The sequence below is a fragment of the Talpa europaea genome, assembly GCF_964194135.1.
Source record: "Talpa europaea genome assembly, chromosome: 7".
Lineage (NCBI taxonomy): Eukaryota > Metazoa > Chordata > Mammalia > Eulipotyphla > Talpidae > Talpa > Talpa europaea.
Genome location: NC_140074.1, coordinates 6,831,850 through 6,857,961, shown reverse-complemented (window position 1 = coordinate 6,857,961; position 26,112 = coordinate 6,831,850). Strand labels below are relative to the sequence as shown.

Below are 26,112 nucleotides of genomic sequence, written 5' to 3'. Positions count from 1 at the left end.
GGCCCTGGCTAAGTTACTTCCACCCCCTCCCACCGCCCCCCACAGCCTCCATTTCCTTCAGGAGTGGGAAGGAGCTTGCAGCAGCGCCTCTGAGTTGTGAAGGGTCAAGGAGACAGGGCATGTGAGGTGCCTAGTCTGGGGCCCGCACTTTGCGACTCCCAGGACAGCTCAGCTGCTCTTACTAGTGTCCCCTCCCCTCCCCGGCCCTGGCTCTAAGGTCTGCTCCGCTACAGAAGTTCTGATTTTCTATATGATCAATTGACATAAGATTCAATTAGAAGACAGGAGTCTCAGTTTGCAAGAGTCTGCAAACCACCAGTGCAGGACTACTCAGTGTGGTACACAGATCAGCAGCCCAGGCAAATCTGGAAGCTTCTTAGAAACACATAATCTTGGCCCTACCCCCGACCTGTCCAACAATAAGGCCCCAGGGGAGCTTTCCCAGCCATAATAGGCTCTGCAAGGGTCCGCATGGCCTGGTCCCTCTGGTCCTGAGGGCCCAGAGGCAGCCTCCCAGCCACACACTCGCCCTGCCTCTCTGCCCCATCTTGGGGTGTGGGGGTGTCACTGTGTGCAGTGCATTTTCCCTGTACTCATTAGGACTGGGTCTTTTTTTTTCATAGTCAGCATTAAGATATTCAAGACTTGAGAAGGATTCTAGTAAAATTCTGCTTCTCCATCCACCCTGTCCACCTGCCCCAGCAGTTCACCGTCTCACCCACACAGCAACTGTGTGACTCTAACAATCCCCTTCGTCATTTTCTGCTTAATGCCTGTCTGGTCTGATAGAAGAGAAGTTCTCTGAGGCCAGTCACTGGCTCTCACCCCCAGAAGGTGCTCAGTGAGTGCTCTTGAGATACATCCAATTCTAGCATAAAGTTGGGGGTATTTAGAACAAGCTGCTAAAATTATCCTGAGTATGTTAAGATGTCTTCAAACAATAACAATACTTTCCTCAGAGTCTGCTCCAGCAAACCTCAAGGAGCTCCTGAGACAGATGGAAGAAAAGAAATGGCTCACTCTAAGGATAACGGAACCCATGAAGACCCAGGGTCGCTGGGGAGCCGGGAGGAAGCTGAAGGGGGTGCCACCCTGATGCGGCTGCCCCGAGGTGTGACTCCAGCCTGGGCGCGCCCAGCAGGGTGGCTGTGGCAGCCCACTTCTTCCTGCAGAGCTCGGCCAGAGCCTCGTCCAGGGCAGGGGTGGGAGAGCCCCTGCAAATCGGGCTGGAGCAGAGGCCAGGCCAACACCTCATCCCCGGCCCGGAAGGGACACTCACCTTGAGCACAATTTCATTGACGGTAGCAGCGTCAGATTCGAAGTAGAGGTGTTTGTAGTCATGATTGCTTAGATACGTGAGTTTAAATATTGCGTGACCTGGAGAGAGAGGGAAAAGGCAGCGTTGAGGGGTCCAGTGGTGAGCCACGGGGCCGCCCCCAGAGTTCTCCTTATCACTCCATGGAGTGAGAGCAAGTGGAGACTTCGGGTGACGCCGCCTCCCTGGGCTGGTCTGGAGCTCAAAGGGCAGCTGGGGCCACTGCACCCTGGAGCCGGTGCAGGAAGGCATGGCAGGAAGGCTTTGCAGAGCTACTTCTGCACAATAATCACAAGGAAAAGGTGGTGTTTTATGGCAGAAGGCCAATTACCTCCAAATTACTACTCTAAAAATACAGTAACTCTGCTTACAGTCAAATTAATGAGCAACAGGAAGGAAAGGCAGGTAGTAATGCTATTACGAGGCTTCTCCACAGCCCCGGCTCTGCTGGGAAGGGGGTCTTGTGACCCTGCATGGAAGCTGCCTTCCAGGCCTCGGTCATTTCAACCCTGGAAGCAAGCATGGGGGGCAGGGTGAGGGTTGCTCTGAAGACACCATGGGAAGCTGGCACCTCACAAAGGAACCGAATCTCACCTGGATCCTCGTTTCCCGCCTCTCTCCCACCTTCAGAACAACACTCACTCCTGGGAGTGCTCCTGGCCTGGCCTCCTTCCTCTCCATGCCCACACAGGCCACAGGCCGGCCATCCCTACCCCGGCATGTCCTCGCTCGCTGACCTGTCTGATCTGCTGATCCTTAATGACTCCAGGCCTGCCATCGCCTCCCTGGGTGGCTTCACAGCTACCCTTCTAGGCACCTGCTGTGTGGCCTCCTACACTGCAGGCACAGAGACCTGCTGGCTCATGACACCTGCAGCCAGGTCGGCTCCCTCTGCTCTGGCCTCTCATTCCCTCTGGAAACAGAACCACATGCCCATCAGCATACGAAGCCCTTGGCTTCTGGGAGGCTCACGGTCCTCAAGACAGTCCTCTTTCTCCTTAAGCGATTCTCAGCTGGTTTCTGCTCCCAGCCACCACCTGGAAACGCAGGTGGGCAGTGCTCAGCAAGCACTCCCAGGCCAAAGAGCAGCAGGAGGGGTCCCCAACACAGAGGCCTCCGCCAAGAGCCCCAGAGACCATCTCCCTAGTTGGCTCTGGAGACCTCAGGGCTTGCAAGATTAAAATTCAGCATATCCTTCTATTAGGCCTTCTCATCTCTGTTCTTCTAATTGAAGCGATGACTGGTCATAGTTATTAATTAATAATATATCACCCACATTCCTGTAAGTTCACCTCTTTCCCGGAGAAATCTTCTTGGGGACTTTATTTACAGGAGCTAATTCTTCAGATCTCCAAAAATAAACTGATATATGTTGTACTTTCTGTGGCCAGAAAAGTGGAGCTATGGGTATTTTATCCTGAAAACATCATTATGATATACTAATTGTGACTATAAATTCCATTTTGAAAAAATTAGCTAATAATTTCTGAAAAATGTCACTTTCAGTCACTTGACAAATTTAGCCTGATTCTAAATCAAGGTACTAAATAAAATGTTAGAATCCTTCGCCGGAAGCTAATCATCCTGTTAATATATAAATTACCTGTTTCTGATCAGAAAGTGAATCTCACATAGATTTATCTGCATACATGTACGTGTGTGCGTGTGCCTTTATTTTCACAGGCTCCGTCTCAGGACGACAGTCTTGGTGGTGATGTCACTGCGTGGAAGAACAATGCAGACATCGTTTGGGCCGTGCTGTGACCAAGCAGAGCCATCTATGAAGGTCACAGGGCTGTGAAGGACAAACAGACGCCCCCTCCAGGAGGCCTTACTGCTGACACCTGGCTGTGACAAACACAGACACCAGGGCCCCGGGCTAAAAAGGACCAGAAGGTCTTAGGGAGGCCCGTAGACCCGAAGCTTCGGGGTTCACTGAGCACCTTGATAAGTGATCTCATGGACTGTCCACACCACCTGCTCCCGCTCGTCACTGACAAACAAAACCAAACCTCAAGATGCTGTAACGTGTTCACCTTAATAACCGAGTCACCGCTGAAAACCTTCAGGCAGAGCCAAACCTACCCACAGCATATGCGAGCTGCAGTTTGCACAGGCCTGGGAGCCTCTGGAAGGAATCCCTGCACCGCTGCGGGCTCAGAGGGGAGGCCCGCAGTTCATCTGCGTAAGTCAGATGGACAAGAACCGTCCTAAGCCAAGTCCCCTGAAAGGCTAGTCTGGCCAGGTGACCACAAAACACCGCACCTTCTGTATTTGGCTGCGCAGGGGGTGGCGTGTGCCTTTTGCCTGTCCTCAGCACTCATTCCAGAGACCCCAAGGAAGAGCGACACAGACTGCGATGATGAGAGGTTCCCCCCACCCCCGACTCTAGCCTCTGACTTGTCCTTTCCGGTGAAGCCTTCGTGCTGCCTAGAGAAAGCGGAGCACTCGCATTTTCAATGCACCAGCCCTTCTGTGACAGCTGGAGTCACGGATGTGAATAACGGGGGGGGGGGGCTCTGTGGGAGGAGTGGCGAGGGAGCACTCTACGTACAACCCCAGGCTCAGAGCCACGCCTTCACCGGTGCTGGGGCCCCGGGCATGGGGTCCACGCGCCACGAGAGGAAACTCTCCCGCACCTTAGGGCTCCCTCGGTTTTGCTGGGTGGCCAGAAGGGCCGTGTCACCCAGCTCAGGTCCTGACAAGCACACAGGCCGGCGGGTAGGCCAGAGAAATGAACATCGAGAGTCAAGCCTGGTAAGTATTAAAAGTAAGCGAGGAGAGGGCCTCCCCTGGTGGCGCAGCGGTTGAGCACTGGGCTGCAAAGCTGCCTGCAGCCTCTGCTGCGCCAGTTCGATCCCTGGCTGCCGGCGAGGGTCCCACATGGCGCGCAGACCTCTCCTGCCATGCCCGCTGCTCCCCTCAGCAGTGTATTTCATCACTCTGCCTGTTCTGCTCCCCACTCTGGCTCTGGTGAATTCTCTCATCCTCCCGCGCTTCTGACTGTACCCCAGTGCTTGTATAAATAAATAAATAAATAAATCTTAAAAAAAAAAAGTAAGCGAGGAGAGCAGCTGGGGGACCCCAGTGGAAGCGGTGGGCCACGGGGAGAGCTCTCTGACCCCTGAGCAGTCTAGAGGCGGAGTGAGTTGGTAGAAGAGGATGCAACAGGGTAAGGACAGCGTGGGGACCAATGCTCAGGGCGCAGGGCTAGTGGGGGCCTGCGGGGGGTCGCGTGCCGTGGGCAGGTGCAAAGGACCGGCCGTGGAGTCGCCAGCTGAGGGCTATAAGCTCTGCAGTGCGGTAAGTGGCCCAGCTATGCCTGCGGGTACTCACGCTGGCTCCCCAGGGCCTGCGGGCAGGGAGAGGGGCTGCCACACTCATCCAAGTGGGATGTGTGGTTTGGAGCTAGACGGACACAGGCTGTGAGCGAGGGAGTGGCTTGAGAACTCCCGAGAAGGCAAAGTTGGCAGGACTTGGGGATTCTTTTACACAGAGTAACAGCTAATAAGCAGAATCCACACTTGTATAATTTCCCCCGTCCAAAACCTATATATTTAAGTGTAACAAGTTAATTGACCTCTTGCTGGAAACAAATCTATCAATAAACATGAGTGATTGAGCGCCCAGGTGAATTTCCACCAGGGGTGTCTGGGAAGGGGGGGAGCCCGGGCATTTCCACTCTGACCGAGCAGATTAAGAACCTGGAATAAGGAAGGGCCTATCGCCTTCTCGGTCCTCGCCACCTCGCGCTCACTTCCGCTGGCAGGGGAAGAGGCGGCCAATGACCACCTCAGCCGCAGCGCCCCCGGGCATCTGTTCTGGGGTGTTTGAGGGAATCCGAGGTGGACAGGTTACCCTGGAAAATTCCAAGAATATCAGTGCTTTTCATAGGGAAGGAGCCAACATCTAACTGTAGATGTTGGCTGAGAAAAAAAAATGTACGAGTATGATTTAAAAGAAAATGCCAAGTCCAACGTTCTCATTAGTTCAAATCATTTGTTTGGATTATTCAACTGTTTGGAAATCAAGGCAGGACAAAAGCCTGAGCTCGGGAGCCACAGGCTCAGATGAAATTCCTGCTCTCCTGAATTTAGCGGTGGGGCCTTGGCAAGGCGTGGTCCCCACAGAAGCCCAGGCTCACCCTGGGGGCGCATCAGTTTCTCAGGAGCTCTTGGAGATGGTGGGTGCCCAGTGGGCAGTGCTGGGCCTGCTGTTTGAAGATAAGATGCTCATTATTTTGAAGATTTCATTTTTAACTGGGCCTCCTTTGAGCAGACCCGCTTTCCCAGAGCTGCAGCTATCAACGCGATACAATGGCGTATAAAATGCGGCATCGCAGGGCTGGTCCCACGCTGGGGCAGACACGACACTACAACTGCTTCTGAGGACTGAAGTCCAAGTCTGGATATGTGAAAATGTGCTTACATTTATGTACTTTCCTCAAAGTAAAACAGAGAAGATGAAAGGTAACACCAAGCAGAAACTAATTAGCAGCGTAAATGTCAGAAGTGGAGCCGTTTGGGCTCATGTGCTGCAATTTATCTTCTGTGTTATGAATTTTAACTTATACAAGAGGCTGTGCTGAAAAAAAGAGGTTCCTCTGGTCAATTCACAGCAGTGGCCACTGTGAAAAAGCTTCGAGCGTCACACATGGGGACAGCAGCGTACACTATCCTGTGAAAAGGGCGCCCACATTTCCACCGCCAGAGGAACAGAGATTATTGCGTGAAAGGAGGGTCCCTTCTGACACAGCCTGCTCACAGGTCAGAGTTGGGGCTCCCTCCCAAGCCTCAGCTGTCCAGTCTCCACTGGAAGCTCCAGTTCAAGGCAAGTCAACTGGCAAAGGCTGGAACTCCTTCCGCCACACCCATCATGGCAAAGGCCAGGGAACTGTAGTGACCTCTGACCTCTGCAGCAGGGGCTGTCTGGCCCACTCTCACTGCTTGGATCTTTCAACCCCCCCTCTCTCTTTGGCACTTTCCTGTGGACATAATGAAGGCTCTCTGGTTATAAAAACTCCCATGCAATGTGATTCGCCTTCTTCCTCCAATTTATTGAAAACACTCTTGCTAAGGTCACACTACATTGACAGACCCAGGAAGTACTTCTCGGCATTGACTCAGTTTCTCAGCTGTACTTGACACCGCTCCTAGAAGTCCTCTCTTTCCATGGAGCCACAGCCCCTTCTTCACTCGACTTCTCCTGCCAGTCAGCTTCTGGGGTTTCCTCCTGGTCCTTCCTCTGTCTCTTACATGGTGCTCACCCCCGTGGCCTTTCTTCCACCCTCACCTCTTCCAAATGCTACCTTTCTCCTCTGTCAGGCTTGCCATCTAGGTTTTGATTTCTACTCATGCCGATGATCCAGAGTAGGTATCGGGCCGAGGCCTTCCTGCAGTTTCAGAGCCAACTAGAGAGTGCAGCTGCCACTTCACCCGGCCTACAGGGCAGCACACCCAGAACAGACACCAATATTTGCCCTCAGCTCAGCTGGCAGCCTTGCCACTCATCCAGCCAGGCTCCTGGCATTTGGTCCCCTAAATAGTTTTCATCTCTTCCACCCCTTCAGCAGGCTCTGGGCGTTCCTACTGGCCTGTCCTCCTCAGATCTGAAGAGCTCCCACAGAAGCCATTCCTTTAGGACACGGCTCTGGCTATGTCACTCACCTACTTAAAACCTGCAGTGTTTCTTTTCCTATTGTCCTCAAAATAGAGTTCAATTAAAATTTTTTTTTTTTACATTTTAAAAGAACAGATTTATTAGGAAAAGGAGAAAAAGAGCCACCCGTACAGACACAGATGGGAAGTCTTGGGAGAAGAGCTGTCTAAAGTTCATGCTTCTTTTTCTTTTAAAGATTTATTTTTATTTACGTATGCACACAAGAACTGGAGTGTAGGTCAGAGATGCGGGGGGTGAGAGGACTCACCAGAGACAGAGTGGGGAGCAGAACAGGTAGATCTACTGAAATACACTGCTCAGGGGAGCAGTGGGCAAGACAGGAGAGATCTGCTGCGCCATGTAGGTCAGCTCCCTGGTGGGGGATTGAACTCATGCCTCAGTGGCTGGTGACAGCGCTGAGACTTTAATTCCTGCGCCACCAGGGAGGCCTTTAAGTTTAAGCTTCATAAGATGCTTTTCAAGACCCTTCATCAGCAGTTCTCACACTTTTTGGTCTCAGAATTCTTTCACATTAATGAGGAGTCTAAAAAGCTTTTGCTTGTGTGGATTGTATCTATTATATTTATTAGAAAACAGAGATTAAAAAATGTTCATTCGCAAAAAAACAAACCTGCATCAAAAGTTAACATTTTTTAATGGAAAAAACCTTTATGTTTCTTGAATAGAGAAGGTTTAATGAAAAGACTGGCTGTTATTTTATATATTTGGAATTTCTTTAGTATTTTATTTAATAGAAAACAGCTGGATTATCCTTTGTGTTTCTGCATTTACTCTACAGTGATAAATGTTTTTTGGTTGGAGCATATGAAGGAAAGTCAGCCTCACAGAGAGATGTTTTTGGAAAAGGGAGGCCTGTTTTAATATTCTTTCTTGCAAATGTTCTTTGATACCGTATCAAATTTGATAAACGGTAGTTTCTTAAAGATTTGTTGCGATGTGGAATCTAAAACCACATTAATAAACTTTTTGTATTCTGTTACATTAAAACCTATTGGTCTGTCTTGCATTTCGAATGAATCTTTTACTCTTGCATGATTTTGTAACATGCAGTAGTCTGGAAAATATTGGTTTGCTGAGTAATGCAGGTCTTTCAAATGTTGACACATTTCATTATACGATAGCAAAAAAATCACATTCATTAATATCACCACTGATCTCATCAGAGAAGTCTTTAAGCAATGAGAAGCCAAGCTCATAGTGACAGATACAAGTTTTCCAAAATTCTAATTTTCACCTGAAAGCTTGAATTTCATCATTGGCAGCAAATACTAGCACTTGTTTCCCTTGAAATGACAGGCTCACTTCCTTCATTTTCAAGAAACCATCTGCTAAGTACTGAAGTTTGAACAATTACTTGTGAGTCATTCTTTCAAATAAAAATGGCATTTCGTGAAATAAATGGTTAGTTCAGCTTGCAACTCAAACCAGCACACAAGTGCTTTTCATTGGCACAAGTGTTCTACCCCCACATATGGCAGATATGGCTAATTCGTACTGCAGGAAATGAATGAAGAACAATGGTTTATGGGGTCTTTTGATGCTTCGATTTATGTGTAGCTTATTCTAACAAAATATCATCTGGCATTTCAGCAACTAACTCTTGGCTAAGTTTTACTCTCCAGCTTTCAGAAATGTGGACGAGTTCTGTATCTGGAAGTTACGTCTTTAGTTTGTGACAAGATTGAGCTTGCAAATGCTCCTGAGAGGTCAAGTTACATCCTATGAAACCTCATTTATCCAGAATCCTCAGCGCAGACAGCTATGGTGACCTTTGAGCAACATAACTCCCCCCACCATTTTAAGCATTATAATTCCATATTAAAACTTTTCCTCCTGTACTAGGAAGATCAGTCACGATGTTATCTTGTTCATCTGAATATTATGATTTCCTTAGGGTTGCAGAAGGTTCTAGGCCTCGTCGCACAACAGCTCATACTGCCACACTGCTGCGCTTAGATTGTTTTTTAATAGTTTTCGTTTTGTTTCATTTTTGGTCATCTCGTCGATTTTCATTTCCCACTGTCCTTATGAGGTTCAGTCCTTCCTTCTTTCTTTTTCCAATTTTCTGCATTTAATAGACTTTTGGAAGAAAAAAAAAACCCAGATAACCAAGCCTGGTTCAAATTTATAACAAATAAGATTTTGTAGAATCTCAAGCAGGGCTAGGGATACTCTTCCATCAAAAAAATACAGATGTTTAAGTGCTGTGGCTACGTGTCAATGGCAGAACTGACAATGGAATAAAAGCCTCTATTACTGTTTATATGTAACTGTGGACATGTTCTGCAACTTTGCTTCAGTTTCCTCACTTATAAAGCAGGAATAATGTCATCTCAGAGTTGCTGCTAGGATTAAATAACCCTAGGATAAAATCCATACTTCTAGAATTCTGTAAGTATACAAAGCCTCATAGAGTTGCTGCAAGAACGAAACGGTACACACAGAGGGCTTCAGACACAGCCTGGCACAGTGGCAGGCTCCGTTTTTCTACCTAAGACAAGTGGCCCTTTCCTGTCAAGGGACAGACAGTCAATATTTTAGGCTTTGCAGGACAAGAGTCAAACTTAAGGATATTTTATACAAACTATGTAATGACAGAAAAAGCTGCACATTTTTTAACTGGCAGAGTTCAAAATATAGTAAGTGTATTATGGGGGGGTAGTACAGGTCTACTAATAAGGACAGCATTATTGTATTTGGAGGGAGTGATGACATTTTGCTTAAATGGGATTCAGAGTCAGTATTCCTTATCATCAAAGCAACTGCAATGTTCTTGGCGCACAGGCCACCTGGGAATGGGTGGAGGCTGGGTTCAGCCTGCAGCCACAGTTGGCAAAGGCCTGCTCGAAGAGATCTCTGGCTTATGTCTCTGTTCCTGGGTCATTCCATAGAGTTGCCAATGGTGATACTTTGAACACTCTTGATTTCTTTGTGTAGACCTGGGTTTCTATCTATAATCTTTTTCCCCTACAAAGATTTAATATCTCTTGTAGTAAAAGTTTAATAGTGATAAATGCTTTCATCCTCTGAATGTCTGAAAATGTCTATTTCACCTTCAATTCTGAAGGGCTCTTTTGTGGAATTTAGAGTTCTGGAGGGCTGTTTGCTTAGATCCCTTTCCATTGTTTCTCAGATTGCATTATTTCTGATGATTAGTCAGCAATATTCTTTCTCTTTGTTTCTCTGGCTGCTTTTAAGATTTTTCTACCACTAGTTTTCAGCAATTTAATCATGATGTGCCTTCATGTATTTTTCCCTGTATTTCTCCTTTTTTGGACTCAGTTGGGTTTCCCACATTGGTGGAATTTGTAATCAAACCTGGAATAGTTTTCTCCTCCATCTCTGAGCTGTCAATTACACACATATCAGAACACTTGATATTATCCCACAGACTCTCTCTTCCTTTCACCCATTTTCTTCTGTGTGTGCATAGATTGGAATAGTTCCTGTCATCCTGCCCTGAAGTAGAAAGCTCACTGACTGGTGGGCAGAATCTGAAATGGTGACTAGTGTTCCCACCGCCTGCTTTTCACCTTTGTGCAATCTCCTTATCTTGTCTGTGAGCAAGACCTAGTGATTTACTTGTGACAAATAAAGCAGAGTAAAAGTGTCAGGCTGCCACTTCTGAGATGAGTTTATATAAGACTCACTCCTTCCTGGCCAGCACTCTCCTGCTCTTGGTTACTTTGATAAGCTAGAGGACATCTTCCCTAGGGGGAGACCAAGGTGGCAAGGAACTGAGGTTCTCAAGGAAATAAACTCTGCCAGGCCCCACTCTCTGAACTTAGAAGCAGGTCCTGCCTGACTGAACCCTAAGAGGATTGAACCCCTGGCTGATACTATGTAGGCTGCAAAGAGACCTTGAGCTAAAGGTCCCACCGAAAGGACCTGTGCTGGATTCCTGACCCAAAAAACTGTGAGATAATAAATATTAAGTCAATGAGTTGTGGGGCTACTTGTTATGTACGCACAGGTAACACACTGACCTTTTCTTGTAATCTGCTCCCACCAGTTAATTTTTTTTATTCAGGTATTTTATTTCCCAGGCCTAAAATTTTCATTTGGCTCATTTGAAAATAGTTTCCACTTCTTTTTGAGTTATTTTGTCTTTGATTGGCTTTATATAGTTATTTTAACTTTACTTAAATTGATCTGATAATTCTGTCATCTTAGCCATTTCTGGTTGCTTCTGGGATTTTCCTCCTGGTTATAGGATATATTTCCCTGCTCCTTTGCCTGTCTAGTAATTTTTCATTGAGTGCTGGACACTATAAACATTACATCATGGGATGTTGGCATTTTTGGGTCAAACTTAGAGGCCTTATTCTGGCAGACAGTTAATTTACTTGTAGGTCAGTTTGATCCTTCCAAGACTCCTTTTATTTTTTTTAATTTATTATTTATTTATTTATTTTAATAATAAATTTTATTTTTATATTCCCCCATACAATTGCAAACACCCCATTCTGACCCCAATCCCTCCCCTCCCGCCCCCACCCCCCCAAAAGTGTCTCTGGTTCATAGTTTTTTGTTGATTTTGATTTTCACTTTCTTATAGTTATTCATTTTCCTGGTCCCTTATTTAAGTTTTCTAGATTCCTGCTATGAGTGAGACCATCCGGTATTTTTCTTTTTCTTTTTGGCTTATTTCGCTGAGCATGATCCCTTCCAGCGCCATCCATGTTGCTGCAAATTGCATGTGTTTATCTTTTTTGAATGCTGAGTAATATTCCATGGTATATATGCACCACATCTTCTTGATCCAGTCATCTATTTTTGGGCATTTGGGCTGTTTCCAAAGCTTAGCTATTGTAAATAGTGCTGCTATAAACATAGGGGTGCAGGTGTTCTTTGGAATTGATGTTTCTGTGTCCTTTGGGTAAATACCTAGGAGTGGAATTGCTGGATCATATGGAAGCTCTATGTTTAGTAGGTCCAGAAATCTCCACACAGCTCTCCATAGTGGTTGGACCAGTTTGCACTCCCACCAACAGTGTAGAAGAGTTCCTTTTTCTCCACACCCTCACCAACATTTGCTGTTGCTAGTTTTTTTAATATGTGCCATTCTCACTGGTGTAAGATGGTATCTCATGGTAGTTTTGATTTGCATTTCCCTGATTACAAGTGATGTTGAACATTTTTTCATATGTCTGTTGGCCATTTGCATTTCCTCTTCAGAGAAGTTTCTTTTTAGCTCTTCTGCCCATTTTTTGACTGGATTATTTTCTTTGTTGTTGCTGAGTCTCATCAGCTCTTTGCAGATTTTTGTGATCAGTCCTTTATCATTAGTGTTGTGTGCAAAAATGTTCTCCCAGTTGGTGGGGTTTCTCTTTGTTTTTGTTACTGTCTCTTTTGCTGTGCAGAAGCTCTTTAATTTGATGTAGTCCCAGCTGTTTATCTTTGCCTTCACTATCATTGCTTTGGGTGATGTGTCTGTAAAGATGTCTTTGATATGCAAATCACGTAGTGTTTCGCCTATATTTCCTTCTATGTATTTTATGGTTTCTGGTCTTATGTCTAGTTCTTTAATCCATTTTGAGTTGATTTTTGTGTATGGTGTGAGGTAGTGGTCAAGCTTCATTCTTTTGCATGTAGCAACCCAGTTTTCCCAGCACCATTTATTGAACAAACTTTCTTTGCTCCATTGCATAGTCCAAGACTCCTTTTAAAGCTTTCTTAGGCAATGACTAGAGTGGTCTTTAATATACAGAGAGTTTAGCTGGACTCCTAAGATACGGCTTTTCTGGAGTCAACACTGAACACCTGTAGATACTCCCCCTTTTTGGTCTCGTTGGTTTACCCTGTTCTTTGACCAGCCTCATGAAGTCCCACTGCAGGCGTGTACAACAAAGGATTTAGTATTCAGCAAAGGATTCCAGAACCTCTGTCTGGAGCTCTTTCTTAGTTTTGTTTTCTCCTATCTATTTTGCAAATTTCAGTGGTTTCAGCCTCCCCTAGCTCTGCCATCTCCCACTTTGGTGACACTCTTGCACTCTTCTTGGGAAACCCTGGAACAAAACTGAAGGGATAGGGTCTCACTATTTATTTCCCTACTCTCAGGGCTCAGAGGCCCGAGCTGTTTTCCAATATCTGAAAACAGTTTCTTATATTTTGTGCCATTTTCTCGTCGTTTATGATAGAAGGGCTAACCAGGTAGCAGTTACTCTGTCCTGAAAGCTGCCAATAGAAGTTTAGCAAGCAATACACATTTTGATTTTAATGAAAGAATGACTTACTTTTTCCATGTTTATACGAATAACTTAAAATACAAGAATCCCATTTATTATGAAAACACAACTTGGAGCTTGGCAGGAGGCAAAGAAGACAGATTCTCCCCATCATTTATCTAGCTGAGAAATCTCTCACAGAGTTTTTCAGTAGGGAATGGTCTCCTGCCCTTGTCTTCTTCTTTTTAATTAATTAATTAATTATTTATTTTTTAAAGTGTGTTTTTTTTTTTTTAACGATTTATTTATTTATACAAGCACTGGGTACAGTCAGAAGTGTGGGAGGGTGAGAGAATTCACCAGAGCCAGAGCGGGGAACAGAACAGGCAGACTGACGAAGTACACTGCTGAGGGGAGCAGTGGGCGGCAGGAGAGGTCTTCGTGCCATGTTGGGACCCTCGCCCAGTGGCCCGGGATCGCACTGGCACTGCAGAGGCTGCGGGCAGCTTCGCAACCCAGCGCTCAACCACTGCAACACCAGGGAGGCCCATTATTTATTTATTTTAAAAACCAGCCTTGTTTATTTTTTCGCAATGTAGGGCTTCTCCCCTCGGGTATGGTCACCATAGTTTGCCCACCACAAAAGCATCCATCATCCTCCACCATAGTTCACTGTCTCTCCTCCTTTTCCCTCTTCTTTTTTTTTTAATACTTCTTTTTACATCATTTTTCATTTTTGCACAATATATGCTTTTTCATCTTGGTTATAATCCCCATGCAATTCCCACTCCCCCCTTATTTTGACCGTAATCCCTCCTAACCTCCACTCCCCATAGTGTGTCTCTGGCTTACAGTTGCTTGTTGATTTTGATTTTTACTTTAATTAGTCTTTCTCCTTTTCCCTCTTAACTAGGATCTCTTCCAATGTCAACATCAAGAGAGAACTGGAGGAAATGGAAATAAAAATCTAGGAAAAGGCAAATGTAAGCAAAATTTCTCCTATACCTAGATAACTGTTTTCTTATTATGGGTTCATGAAGCCCAAGTCAATCACTAAGCGGAAACTTCATTGCAAGAAGATGGTTTCTCTCAGGAGGAAAAAGTCAATGCCCCTCAAATGTTTTCCACTTTAATAAATATCAATATTTCAATGAACACAAACAAATTATTGTAATAACAGTTTACAGAAAACCCACTGAGTATCTCAGTACCAACCACTTTTCTTCAGACATTTATAGTGCACCTGCTCCTGGTGGTTACTATGGGTGACTGTGGGACCTGACAATGAACATTGGAGGTGTGTTCTTATCATCTGCTGGTTCAGAGTAGAATCTCCTGACTTTTAAATTCAGAGAACTGACCCTTCCAGAGACCATTGCACCAAAGCCACAGGACAAGCACACTGGTCCCGTCTATCACAGGCTAAGGATCAACAGCAGTTGCAGTTTAAGAACAAGATGTGGGGCCTCCCCGGTGGCGCAGCAGTTGAGCGCTGGGTTGCAAAGCTGCCCGCAGCCTCTGCAGTGCCGGTTCGATCCCCGGCTGCTCCCAGGCCACCAGAGGAGGGTCCCACATGGCGCGCAGACCTCTCCTGCCGCCCGCTGCTCCCCTCAGCAGTGTACTTCAGTCCTTCTGCCTGCTCTGCTCCCTGCTCTGGCTCTGGTGAATTCTCTTACCCTCCCGCGCTTCTGACTGTATCCAGTGCTTGAATAAATAAACAAATAAATCTTTGAAAAAAAAAAAAAAAGAACAAGATGTGGGTTTGCCTTTTCATTATAACCTCGAGAAGGTCTCCCTGTGCCTCTGTAACTCTTTGTTGAAGAGCCACACTTGTTCTTGGCCAATTCAGAATTCTGGAAGCAATTTTTAAAAAATTTCCTTTTAAATGATCACTGCACCCAGGGAGAGTTGGGGAATTTTTGAGCATTCACTAGCCCCGGGACAGAAGCTACTGGATTTCTAGAGGATGCAGCTGGAAGCACAAATAAGCATGCCAAGTGCCAACGTCAGATGTCAGTTAATAACGACCAGGTCAGTGAATGGGACACAGGCTGGTCTGGCTCCCAGAGGCTCTGTTCTCAGGGGCCTGGACAATATTATCCAGTCCCAGGAAACTTTGTTGAAACACAGTGATGGCCTATTTAACAGCAGATCACAACCTGAGGTTACTGGAAACCAAACTGGGTCAGAGCACCTAAAAATGCAGCCTAGCAATAGGTGATGCAAGCGGTCCCAGGCTTATAGTTTTTTTCCACCTTTATCCTGTGGCATGCCCCCGGTCTTTCCCTCCCACACACTTGGAAAAATTGAGGTGGTCCCCCTGGTTGCCTAAACCCATCTCCCCGACAGCTCCCTTGTTTTGGAAGGAGATGATAAATAAATCAAAATGCACTAAGCAGCACTTCCACAGGCACTCCCTCCTTCACTGAACGTGCACCTCATCAATCACACTATTGTCTGCTTGAAAGGCGAGCCTTGTAAATGTCATATCCACTCAGGCCCAAGGAGAGGCGCATCCAAATGCAGCAAGGAGTTTTAATTGGATAGTGTAATTAAACTAAAAAACCCCAGCAGACTCCCTTTGACAGGATAGATGAAGACCCCTTTTAATAGGGCTAGGAAACATATCTGTTAAAAGGATGAGGCACTGCCTGCTCCTGATTGTGCTCCAGAGTACTCTTATGAAAAGGCAATTCAATAACTGGGGCATTTAATATGTTAGAGTCCGTTGTGTTCTGTAATCGAGCCGTACTTACCGTATTTGATCTGGTACGTATGAAATACGTCTTGTCAGAGAATAAAACTACAACACAGCTTGCCCACCTAGTGTTTGGAGTGCCCGGACCTCCTGGGAATCAGAGGGCCCGAGGATGGGCTGTTGGGCCCATGTGAGCATGAACGCAGTGCTTCTGGGCCTACAGTATGCCAGCATGGCCATAGCCACCCCCACTCACTCGGGCTGTGGTGCTTTCATCCAGTGATGGCTCACCCCGCCTCGGTGCCCTTTCACATTCTCACAGCATCTAACGAACATGACAAAATTCCTGGTCACTGCCTCCTTTAGGAACTGGAATGCCCATCACACAATAGTATGTGCGAAAGGTGGTCAGAGGATTCAATGTATGGGCTGGGGAGTGCCCAAGTCAGTTTTAGTAACGAAATCTGAGTCCTCCTGCCACTTAACCCACTCTCTTTGTCAGGAGAAAGGCTGGGGATGCACACACGGGCAGACACACATTCAAGACCTGCAGTTCCATAAGCACAAAGAGGTCTGTATCTGCACAGGGCGCTCTTGTATGCAGTCACAACAATCCTGCAGATGGAACGCTAGTGTCCCAAGGACAAGGTCAGGGAACCCAGCAACCAGGAAGACCAAGAGCCTTTGACTGGGATTCAGGTGGGGAGCAGAGGCGAGGCATCAGGCTTGCCTAGCCATAGTTTTCTACAAACAAGAGGCTTTGCTTTCTTGATAAAAGCTTCAAAGTTAGTTTGCCCAAGCCTTCGGTCTGATTTTCCTTTTTTTAAGGATGGTGTAGGTTTATTTGATGACTGCTTCTACTCCCCCATAAAGCCTGCTTGGAGCTAGTTTTGCAAACCTCTGAGCATTCTTAATACCAGTCTTCCACTCTGAGCTGATGAACCCATTAAGGACATATAAGTGAATGCTTATAATCTATGAAAACTGGACACTGAATTAAACCATCAAATACCTTTAGGTTTAAATGAAAACTACATAAAAGCATTTCAGCCATCAATTTGGCTATCACTTCTAGCCAGTATGAATTCTGCTGGAAAAGCTATTTTCGTGCAGATGTGGAATTCAATGGGAAAGACTGACTCGTGTACCAACATCAATCAAAATGTCGACTTCCCTGGCAGCTCTCAACAGTAAGGCAGGTTCAAAGGTCACAGGATAAAGAAAAAGCCAAGCTCTGGTTCAGCTCTAATATCTCCTCGGTAGAAGTCTTGCAAAAGTACCCCCTTCTGTATTAGCCTTGCTTTCATTAATCTTCTTGCCATCTTCTTTAACTAGTCATGCAGAACCGCTCGATAGCAAGACGTATAATGGGGAAGGCCCTGTGCCTATTACCACGTTAACATTCTCTTAAGCCCCAGTGCAACAATGGAATGGGAAGGCAGAGGAAATCTGCAACTGCAGGGTGCAGAGCAGGCAATTCAATTACAGCCGGGGCTTACCTATGTACTTCTGACCTATAAAACACAAGAGGCCTTTGTGTCTAACTGGCTCGGCCATTAAGGTTGCTAAAGATCACAACAATGCTGATCTTTTCTATTTAAGCTAAATCAATGTGGACAAATCATTATTCAGTAGCTTTAATTTAATTAGTAAATTAAATACACTACTTTACAGATTTTGTCAAGTACTTATGAAAAGAGAGATTCACTGAAACAGGAGGTCACCAAGAAGCCCAGGTAGCTTAAGTCATAACCTCCGCTGAATCTCACCCCAAATATCCAGTAGGTTCTACTCACCAGGGTTGAACAGTGAATCCTGAGGGGTTTCTACCCTAGATCCAAACTGTTTTGAACAAAAAAATAAACAATCCCCACTAACATAGCCAGCATCAACAGAATCAGATTTCCTTTAGATTATAATATTGCGAGAATATAATCAGATTACCTCTGTTGTGTTGCTTCCTTAAGGTTTTATATTATCTATACTTAATTGAGATACAGAGCTCTTTTCAGCTATAAAGATGACAGCTACTTTATTAAGGTTTAAATCTGATTTCTTAATGGTAGACTGCTTCCTCTAAAGACTAAACCTGTACAACCTTTTCATGATGAAATCAGGCCTGGCCTGGCTGAGCCTGGTACTTTATTTAAATTCGGCCCGAGTCTCTGATGGGTGCTCGTTGCACAAAAAGGTCCCTTGGCTTTTGTCTCAGTGTTAGAATTCAAGGCCGGCACTTAAAAAAGAAAGTCCACTGCATTCAAAACCCATGTCTAGACCCGTCTAAGGATGGAAAATGACTTCTCTGAGACAATTTAATCATGGTAGTTTCTGATACGGAAACGTTCCCTTCCCCTATGCACTCTACACATCTTTGTTCAGTTAAAATGAAATAAAATTAATTCATCTTTTAGAGGTTTGTGACATCCTTCAAAATAACAAGAGATATCCTAAGGAGTGGAAAAACAGACCGGAAAATCACTGACTTGAATAATAATGGCAGCGTGCAGCTTTTTGTTTTGTTTTGTTTTCATCTAGAAATCTTCATTTCCCAGGGTTTTTGAAACACAGATTTCTCTGAACCACTCACTCTTGTAAGAGTCCATACTTATAGGTACACAATTTCTTTAAGGCACGTACCTATTTAGTCATTAAGTTCCAGGTCCTTAAACACTCACAGTCACACAGCAATAAATCTTCCCTCTGAGCACACAGCCTGAGAGCGAGAAGTTAGGGGAAGGACGCGGGCCACGGAACAGCTATCTGCGGAAAAGGGCTGCAGAGTCTGGTCTTCCTGACTCCACGCCTCATGTAATTATGTGTTTCACGGCAGGCGCGCGGAGGCTCGGTCCCTTTGCCAAGTCAGCTATTCACATACTTTTTGGATATGGCATCAATTAAACTTGAGTTGTGTTCCTCATGACGACCAAATTAATGGTTTGACAGCGGCTTTCTCAACAAACACGGCAAACTGGCCATATTCGAAGGTTTTAAAAACCATTTCTTTTCTGTTCAAAATTCTGACAAACATGTCTCAAGTAAGACCGAGACAACTTCATTATCCTCCCACCACTTAATGCCTTTTTGTAAAGAAGGCTGTTTAATAACATGTCTCCTCTGTTTTCACAACTAAATTATTCCAGTTGGTCACACGTTCCACTCTTCGGCAAGACACTTGTGTTATGAGAGATAAAAACATGAAAAAGGAAATATATTGCAGAAATCAAAAGCCTTATCTACTTCTAGACTCTCTCTCTTTGCCATAATTCATTCAAGAAGGCCCCAAGAATAATTTTTGATGTAAACTCAGCTACAAACATACATCACTATGTTGATAAAAATCACAGGCTAAAACTTATGAAATATAGTGACTTTCATTTCTTTAGTGCTGTTAAAATAACTTTTTTCTAAGGTTCAACAGACACAAAAGATAAAAAGGGTTACCATTAATCCTTAAAAAAATAGAAGAAGAAGACCTGTAAAATTAATTCTGTGGTCTGATGATGGTCTCGAAGATGAACTTTTTAGATTAAATCCCTGAATTAATTTGATGAAGATACTGGAAATCATAAAAAAAAACCAGCATCAAGCCAATTCATTTACTACATCTTTCGGCATTTTACAGCATGGATTATGTTGAATAAATTTTAGTCGCTAAATTCTGGCCTCATTAGTTTAGTCTGAAGACTACAAATATTCATTGAGGACAACTCTGCAGGCACTGGGGTACGGGCTTAGACCCAGAAACCAGTCCTTGGGTCTAATTTAGTGTGGGGATGGGGTGGGAGCAAGGGGCAGACCTCAAATAGATAAATATGGCATGACATGTGAAATATGTGCAAATTCCTGGGGGCAAAGTTATGGAGAGAGCCTGCCATGAGACCGGGATCTTGAAAAATGAGAGGGCTGGGGGTGGGGAAGTGTGTGTGTTCACAAGTAGAGAGACGGTCAGGTGGAGGTGTAAGCCAGCAGTGGGAACAAGAGAAGTAGCGAGCACAAGGTATGCTTGTGTGCAGGTAGTTTACAGGGACCACAGTTCAAGTTCAGGATGGGATCTTATGGGCTATGCCTTTGGAGAGGTCAGTTGGTGGTCAATGTCTATAAAGCTGTGCTGTTATTCCGTGAGTCTGCGATTGTCACACCCCCCCTTTTTTTTAAGCAGAAAGATTCTTTTAATCAATGAAACCAAGAGCTGGTTCTTTGAAAAAATCAATAAAATAGACAAACCCCTAGCCAGGCTCACAAAGGAAAAAAGGGAGAAAGCACAAATAAACAGGATCATCAATGAAAGAGGAGAAATCACAACGGACACAGCAGAAATCAAAAGAATAATCAGTAACTACTATGAACAGTTATATGGAAACAAGTTTAACAATCTAGAGGAGATGGACAAATTCCTACAACTCTACCATCACCCAAAGCTAGATAAAGAAGAAATAGAACACCTAAACAGACCAATTACAATTAGCGAAATTGAAATGGTAATCAAAAACCTCCCCAAAAACAAAAGCCCAGGACCTGATGGATTTACAAATGAATTCTACCAAACATTCAGAGACGAATTAGTGCCTATCCTTCACAAACTCTTCCAAAAAATTGAGAAGGAAGGGACAATACCAAACACGTTCTATGAAGCCAACATTACACTAATACCAAAACCGAACAAGGACAACACAAAAAAGGAAAACTACAGGCCAATCTCCCTAATGAACACTGATGCAAAAATCCTCAATAAAATTTTAGCTATCAGAATCCAACAATGTATCCATAAGATAATTCACCACGACCAAGTTGGATTCATTCCAGGGGCACAAGGATGGTTTAACATCCGAAAATCAATCAACGTTATCCAACACATCAACAAAAAGAAATATAAAAACCATATGATAATATCAATAGATGCTGAGAAAGCTTTCGACAAAGTGCAACACCCATTCATGATAAAAGCCCTTGAAATTCTTGGGATACAAGGAACATACCTCAACATCATAAAGGCCATCTATGACAAGCCAACAGCCAGTATCATTCTCAATGGTGAAAAGCTGAAAGCAATTCCATTAAGATCTGGAACAAGACAAGGATGTCCACTCTCACCATTGCTTTTCAATATAATACTGGAAGTCCTAGCCAGGGCAATAAGACAAGAGAAAGACATTCAAGGAATCCAAATAGGAAAAGAAGAAGTCAAACTATCACTATTTGCAGACGATATGATATTATACATAGAGAACCCCAAAAACTCCACAGAAAAGCTAATTCAACTCATCAATCAGTTCAGTAAAGTGGCAGGATACAAAATCAACACGCAAAAGTCAGTAGCCTTCCTATACACAAACAATAAATCTGAAGAAGAAGAAATCAAAAAGACCATCCCTTTTGTTATTGAAACAAAAAAAATCAAATATTTGGGAATAAATCTAACAAAAGAGGTAAAGGACCTATACAAAGAAAACTATAAAACACTGTTAAAAGAAATAGAAGAAGACACAAAGAAATGGAGAGACATCCCCTGCTCATGGATTGGAAGAATAAACATTATTAAAATGGCCATCCTTCCAAAAGCAATATACAGATTCAATGCTATTCCAATCAAAATTTCAATGTCATTCTTCAAAGAAATAGAACAATTATTGATGAAATTCATATGGAATCACAAAAAACCCCGAATAGCCAAAGCTCTCCTGAAAAAAAAAGAAGGGAATGGAGGCATCAGACTCCCAGACTTCAAACTATACTACAAAGCTATAATCATCAAAACCGCATGGTATTGGAACAAGAACAGACATACAGACCAATGGAATCGAATAGAAAATCCAGAAATAAACCCACAGGTTTATGGTCAACTAATCTTTGACAAAGGAGCAAAGACTATGCATTGGAGCAAAGAAAGTTTGTTCAATAAATGGTGCTGGGAAAACTGGGTCGCTACATGCAAAAGAATGAAGCTTGACCACCACCTCACACCATACACAAAAATCAACTCAAAATGGATTAAAGAACTAGACATAAGACCTGAAACCATAAAATATATAGAAGGAAATATAGGCGAAACACTACGTGATTTGCACATCAAAGACATCTTTACAGACACATCACCCAAAGCAGTGATAGTGAAGGCAAAGATAAACAGCTGGGACTATATCAAATTAAAGAGCTTTTGCACAGCAAAAGAGACAATAACAAAAACAAAGAGAAACCCCACCAACTGGGAGAACATTTTTGCACCCAACACTAATGATAAAGGACTGATCACAAAAATCTGCAAAGAGCTGATGAGTCTCAACAACAACAAAGAAAATAATCCAGTCAAAAAATGGGCAGAAGAGCTTAAAAGAAACTTCTCTGAAGAGGAAATGCAAATGGCCAACAGGCATATGAAAAAATGTTCAACATCACTTGTCATCAGGGAAATGCAAATCAAAACTACCATGAGATACCATCTTACACCAGTGAGAATGGCACATATTAAAAAAACTAGCAACAACAAATGTTGGCGAGGGTGTGGAGAAAAAGGAACTCTTCTGCACTGTTGGTGGGAGTGCAAACTGGTCCAACCACTGTGGAAAGCTGTGTGGAGATTTCTGGACCTACTAAACATAGAGCTTCCATATGACCCAGCAATTCCACTCCTAGGTATTTACCCAAAGGACACAGAAACATCAATTCCAAAGAGCACCTGCACCCCTATGTTTATAGCAGCACTGTTTACAATAGCTAAGCTTTGGAAACAACCCAAATGCCCAAAAATAGATGACTGGATCAAGAAGATGTGGTACATATATACCATGGAATATTACTCAGCATTCAAAAAAGATAAACACATGCAATTTGCTGCAACATGGATGGCGCTGGAAGGGATCATGCTCAGCGAAATAAGCCAAAAAGAAAAAGAAAAATACCGGATGGTCTCACTCATAGCAGGAATCTAGAAAACTTAAATAAGGGACCAGGAAAATGAATAACTATAAGAAAGTGAAAATCAAAATCAACAAAAAACTATGAACCAGAGACACTTTTAGGGGGGCGGGGGCGGGAGGGGAGGGATTGGGGTCAGAATGGGGGGCTGCAATTGTATGGGGAATATAACAATAAAATTTATTAAAAAAAAAAAAAAAAAAAAAAAAAAAAAAAAAAAAAAAGAAAGATTCTTTTAATCAAGTTGGTTTTTTAAATGTAGAATCCCAAAACAGAAAATAACAAAGTTAGATTTCCTCTTGGTTAGGGTTAGGGCTAGACACACAAACACAAACACACACACACACACACACACACAGACACACACATATCCAAGATCCCTGAGAACCCACAATTCTGAGGAACACCCTTTGAAAAGCACTGTGGTAGGGGGCAGGGACTTAGGAAGTGTTTTTTTGGAGCAGTGCACCTCTTTTTTCAAGAAAGTATCACAATTTCTAGATTTCTGGAGCCAGAATGAGAGATAGAACACAGAATGATACACCAGTTCTGACAATAAGAAAGGAGACTTGCTGGATTGTCAGTAGTGAAATGCTGGGGCCCATGTCTGCTCTGCACCCCAAGGTGTGGGGCTTGGCCTCACTCACAGAGATGTGCAATCATTACTTCTTGACTAACCAATTCCAAGGCCACTGAGAGAGGTGCTGGCACACCCCCTCGTCACTCCCTACTAGGCTGCTGTGCGACGTCCTTCACCTTTCAGAGTGAACCACAGCAGTGAACCTGGCAGTGAACATCCAGGTGTGAGTGTCAGGAAAACCCGAATCCTGTTTTAAGTTCTTCTCTTAACCTTTCCACTCCAGTGTTCCCTCACATGACATGTGATTGCCTTTCACTTCTTAGAGACACGGAGAATTTACAAAATGTTACTTTTCAAATCATCCTGAGTTCTTGGGAAGAAAAATGCTGGAACAATGACATCTTTATTGGGTGACAAGCTAGAGTGAGGGATTAGGAAGATGTTTATCCAAAGGTGGAGGGACTCTGGCAGCCATGGGGCAAGGGTCTCAGAACAACAGACAGTTTTCTCTCCAGCTCCGTCTGGCAGCCATCTTGCAGAGTCCTGGCCTCACTGAGGTGACAACAGTGGGAAGGGGCATAGGGGGATGGGCCTGGCTTTACCCCTTTACCTTTTGAGAACCACTCACAGCCTTCTCCAGGCAGCTAAGTTTTCCCTCCTTGTCAAGGAGTTGAAAGGAGACAATGGGTCCGATGCCACGTGAATAGTTTTATAAATACTTGCTGCCCTTTACATTTCTTATTGCTCCTTTTCAGTATGTCATTGCTCATAACACTTATTCTCAAATTTAGTGGACCCTGGGATAAGAGAGTAACAAATATTAGACGCTGAGATTATACTCCAAATGACTAGATCAGAACCCACTGGTAACTGTATTTATTCTAAGTAAGCTTCACAGGCAATGCAGACATGTGCCAGACTTTGAGAACCACTGAAGGCCTTCTCTAGGCAACTAATGAACCCTTATATAGTTTAAACTGGTTTCTTCCAGGAAGGAATTCAGTGTGATCTGTGTCCTTTTTGCCCCTTGATGAGACCGAAGTCCTAAAAATGACTACTCTAAATGCCATACTGAATGAATTAACTGCAAAAAAGCAATATGCCAGAATATACAAGCAGACCATCTCCTCTGATCATTTAGCAGAGGAGTGCCGAGCCAGCAGTGATCTCTTCTGCAGGACCAGGCAGGAGTTTAATTACGAGCTGGTGGGTCATGCAGCTGCCAATAATCTGGAGGGTGTTGACACTTCTGGCATGATGGATATCTAAATCTAGCCTTTAGCTGCCACGGGAAATTCCCCAGCTTCCCTCGATCTGGTGAGGAAGGCAGGCAGGCAGGTCCCAGTCTGACTGGCCAATTTCCCCGAAAGGGAAGAGGAAGAGAACACAAAATGAAAAGGGGCTCTGGTGAGTACAAATTCCCAGTAGGAATCTGTCCCCCAAACCCCAAGCCCCAGGGCAGGGCTGCTAAGGTCAGGAGCTGGGTACTGGGGTTCTCAGCAGCCATCAAGGCTGAAAGTGATGCGGGCCCATGTCAGGCTCTGGGCACCATATTACAATCCCTCTCGATTAAAAGAAATTTCTGGTAATGAATTTAACAGACCCAAGGAAAAAAGGACATGGTGGCAATATATTCTCCTGGCACCCAGCACACAGAAGGGAAGAGGGGGAAGAGAGAAAGGAGACATAAATAAAAGGGACTACTCACTGGGGCTTTTTTCTTCAGCAAGGTCACAGGCACAGAGCAGGTCAGAATCGATTGAGATGGGTTTCTGCTTAATCCAAAACTTAGTGCTGGCTTTCTGATTCGTTACGGGATCTATCTCTACCTTGTCTCCAGAGATACCTGAAAGGCCGAAGGGAAGAGAAAAAAAGAAGTCACACAAGTGGAAGGTGTAAGTGGTTTCAGTGTAATCATTTGACCTGTTTTGTAAATCTTAAATTGGATGAACATAAGCTCTTTTTCAGGGCTTTGGGGAATGCGAGGGGCTTCTTAAGACAGACAGAAGGAGATTCCAAATGGCACGTAGCGATTACACAGTCTGCTTTCCTGGGTGGGTGAGTTGGGGGTGGTACTTCTAAAAAAATATGTAAAAAGGTATCAAGAAACATGTTTTTTAGCTATAACAAAGATGGAATATAGAATTTAGGGACATACTGTTACCCTTATATTACCTTTATATGGTAATGAAATGATCAGATTAGGGTTCATTAAATTTTTTTTTTGATTAGAGTTCATGTTTTTGTTTTTTTTTTCCTGAACAAATGTGGGTGGGATAAGCCTGTAATATCACCCATACCTAAAAGGCTAGCCATCAACAAAGAGTTTCTGATCTGGAAAAATCTTACACACAAAAAAACCCAGGGAAAAAAAAAATCTATCTCAAGTAATTATCCAAATAATTAATTATTTGACACTAAATAATTATCCAAGCTAGATTTAAAGAAAGTCACAGGAGGATCAAAGGGTCTTTTACATAAAACCTTCTAAGTTCAAGGCTGTGGAGGTCACTGCTGCTCCACTGAGGGGGAACAGCACTGGGTGTGTGCTTTATGCAACAAAGACTTTTTAACAGAAACCTGGAGTGCTAAATACTGGCCCATCAGGGTGCTCCTTCAGAACTGTGAAAACATAACACACTGTGCAGTGCCTGGGAGCAAAGGTGTCAGGAGAACAAAGGTGCCATGGGGTGGCTGGGGTGCTGGAGTAACGGGCCAATCTCTGCATTGTCTCCCAGTTACTGGGACGCGCACGCTCAGC

At 44.2% G+C, this 26,112-nt stretch overlaps 1 protein-coding gene across 1 annotated transcript in view; it reads right to left on the bottom strand.

Moving 5' to 3' along the window:
- The window catches only part of MAPKAP1 (MAPK associated protein 1), a gene marked incomplete at both ends in the record, with an annotated part of 175,553 nt that overhangs the window by 3,475 nt on the left and 145,966 nt on the right, over positions 1–26,112 (bottom strand). Inside the window, 2 exon segments of the mRNA XM_084237317.1 lie at positions 1,280–1,377; positions 25,060–25,197. Of these exon segments, the coding sequence (XP_084093443.1) occupies positions 1,280–1,377; positions 25,060–25,197 (236 nt within the window).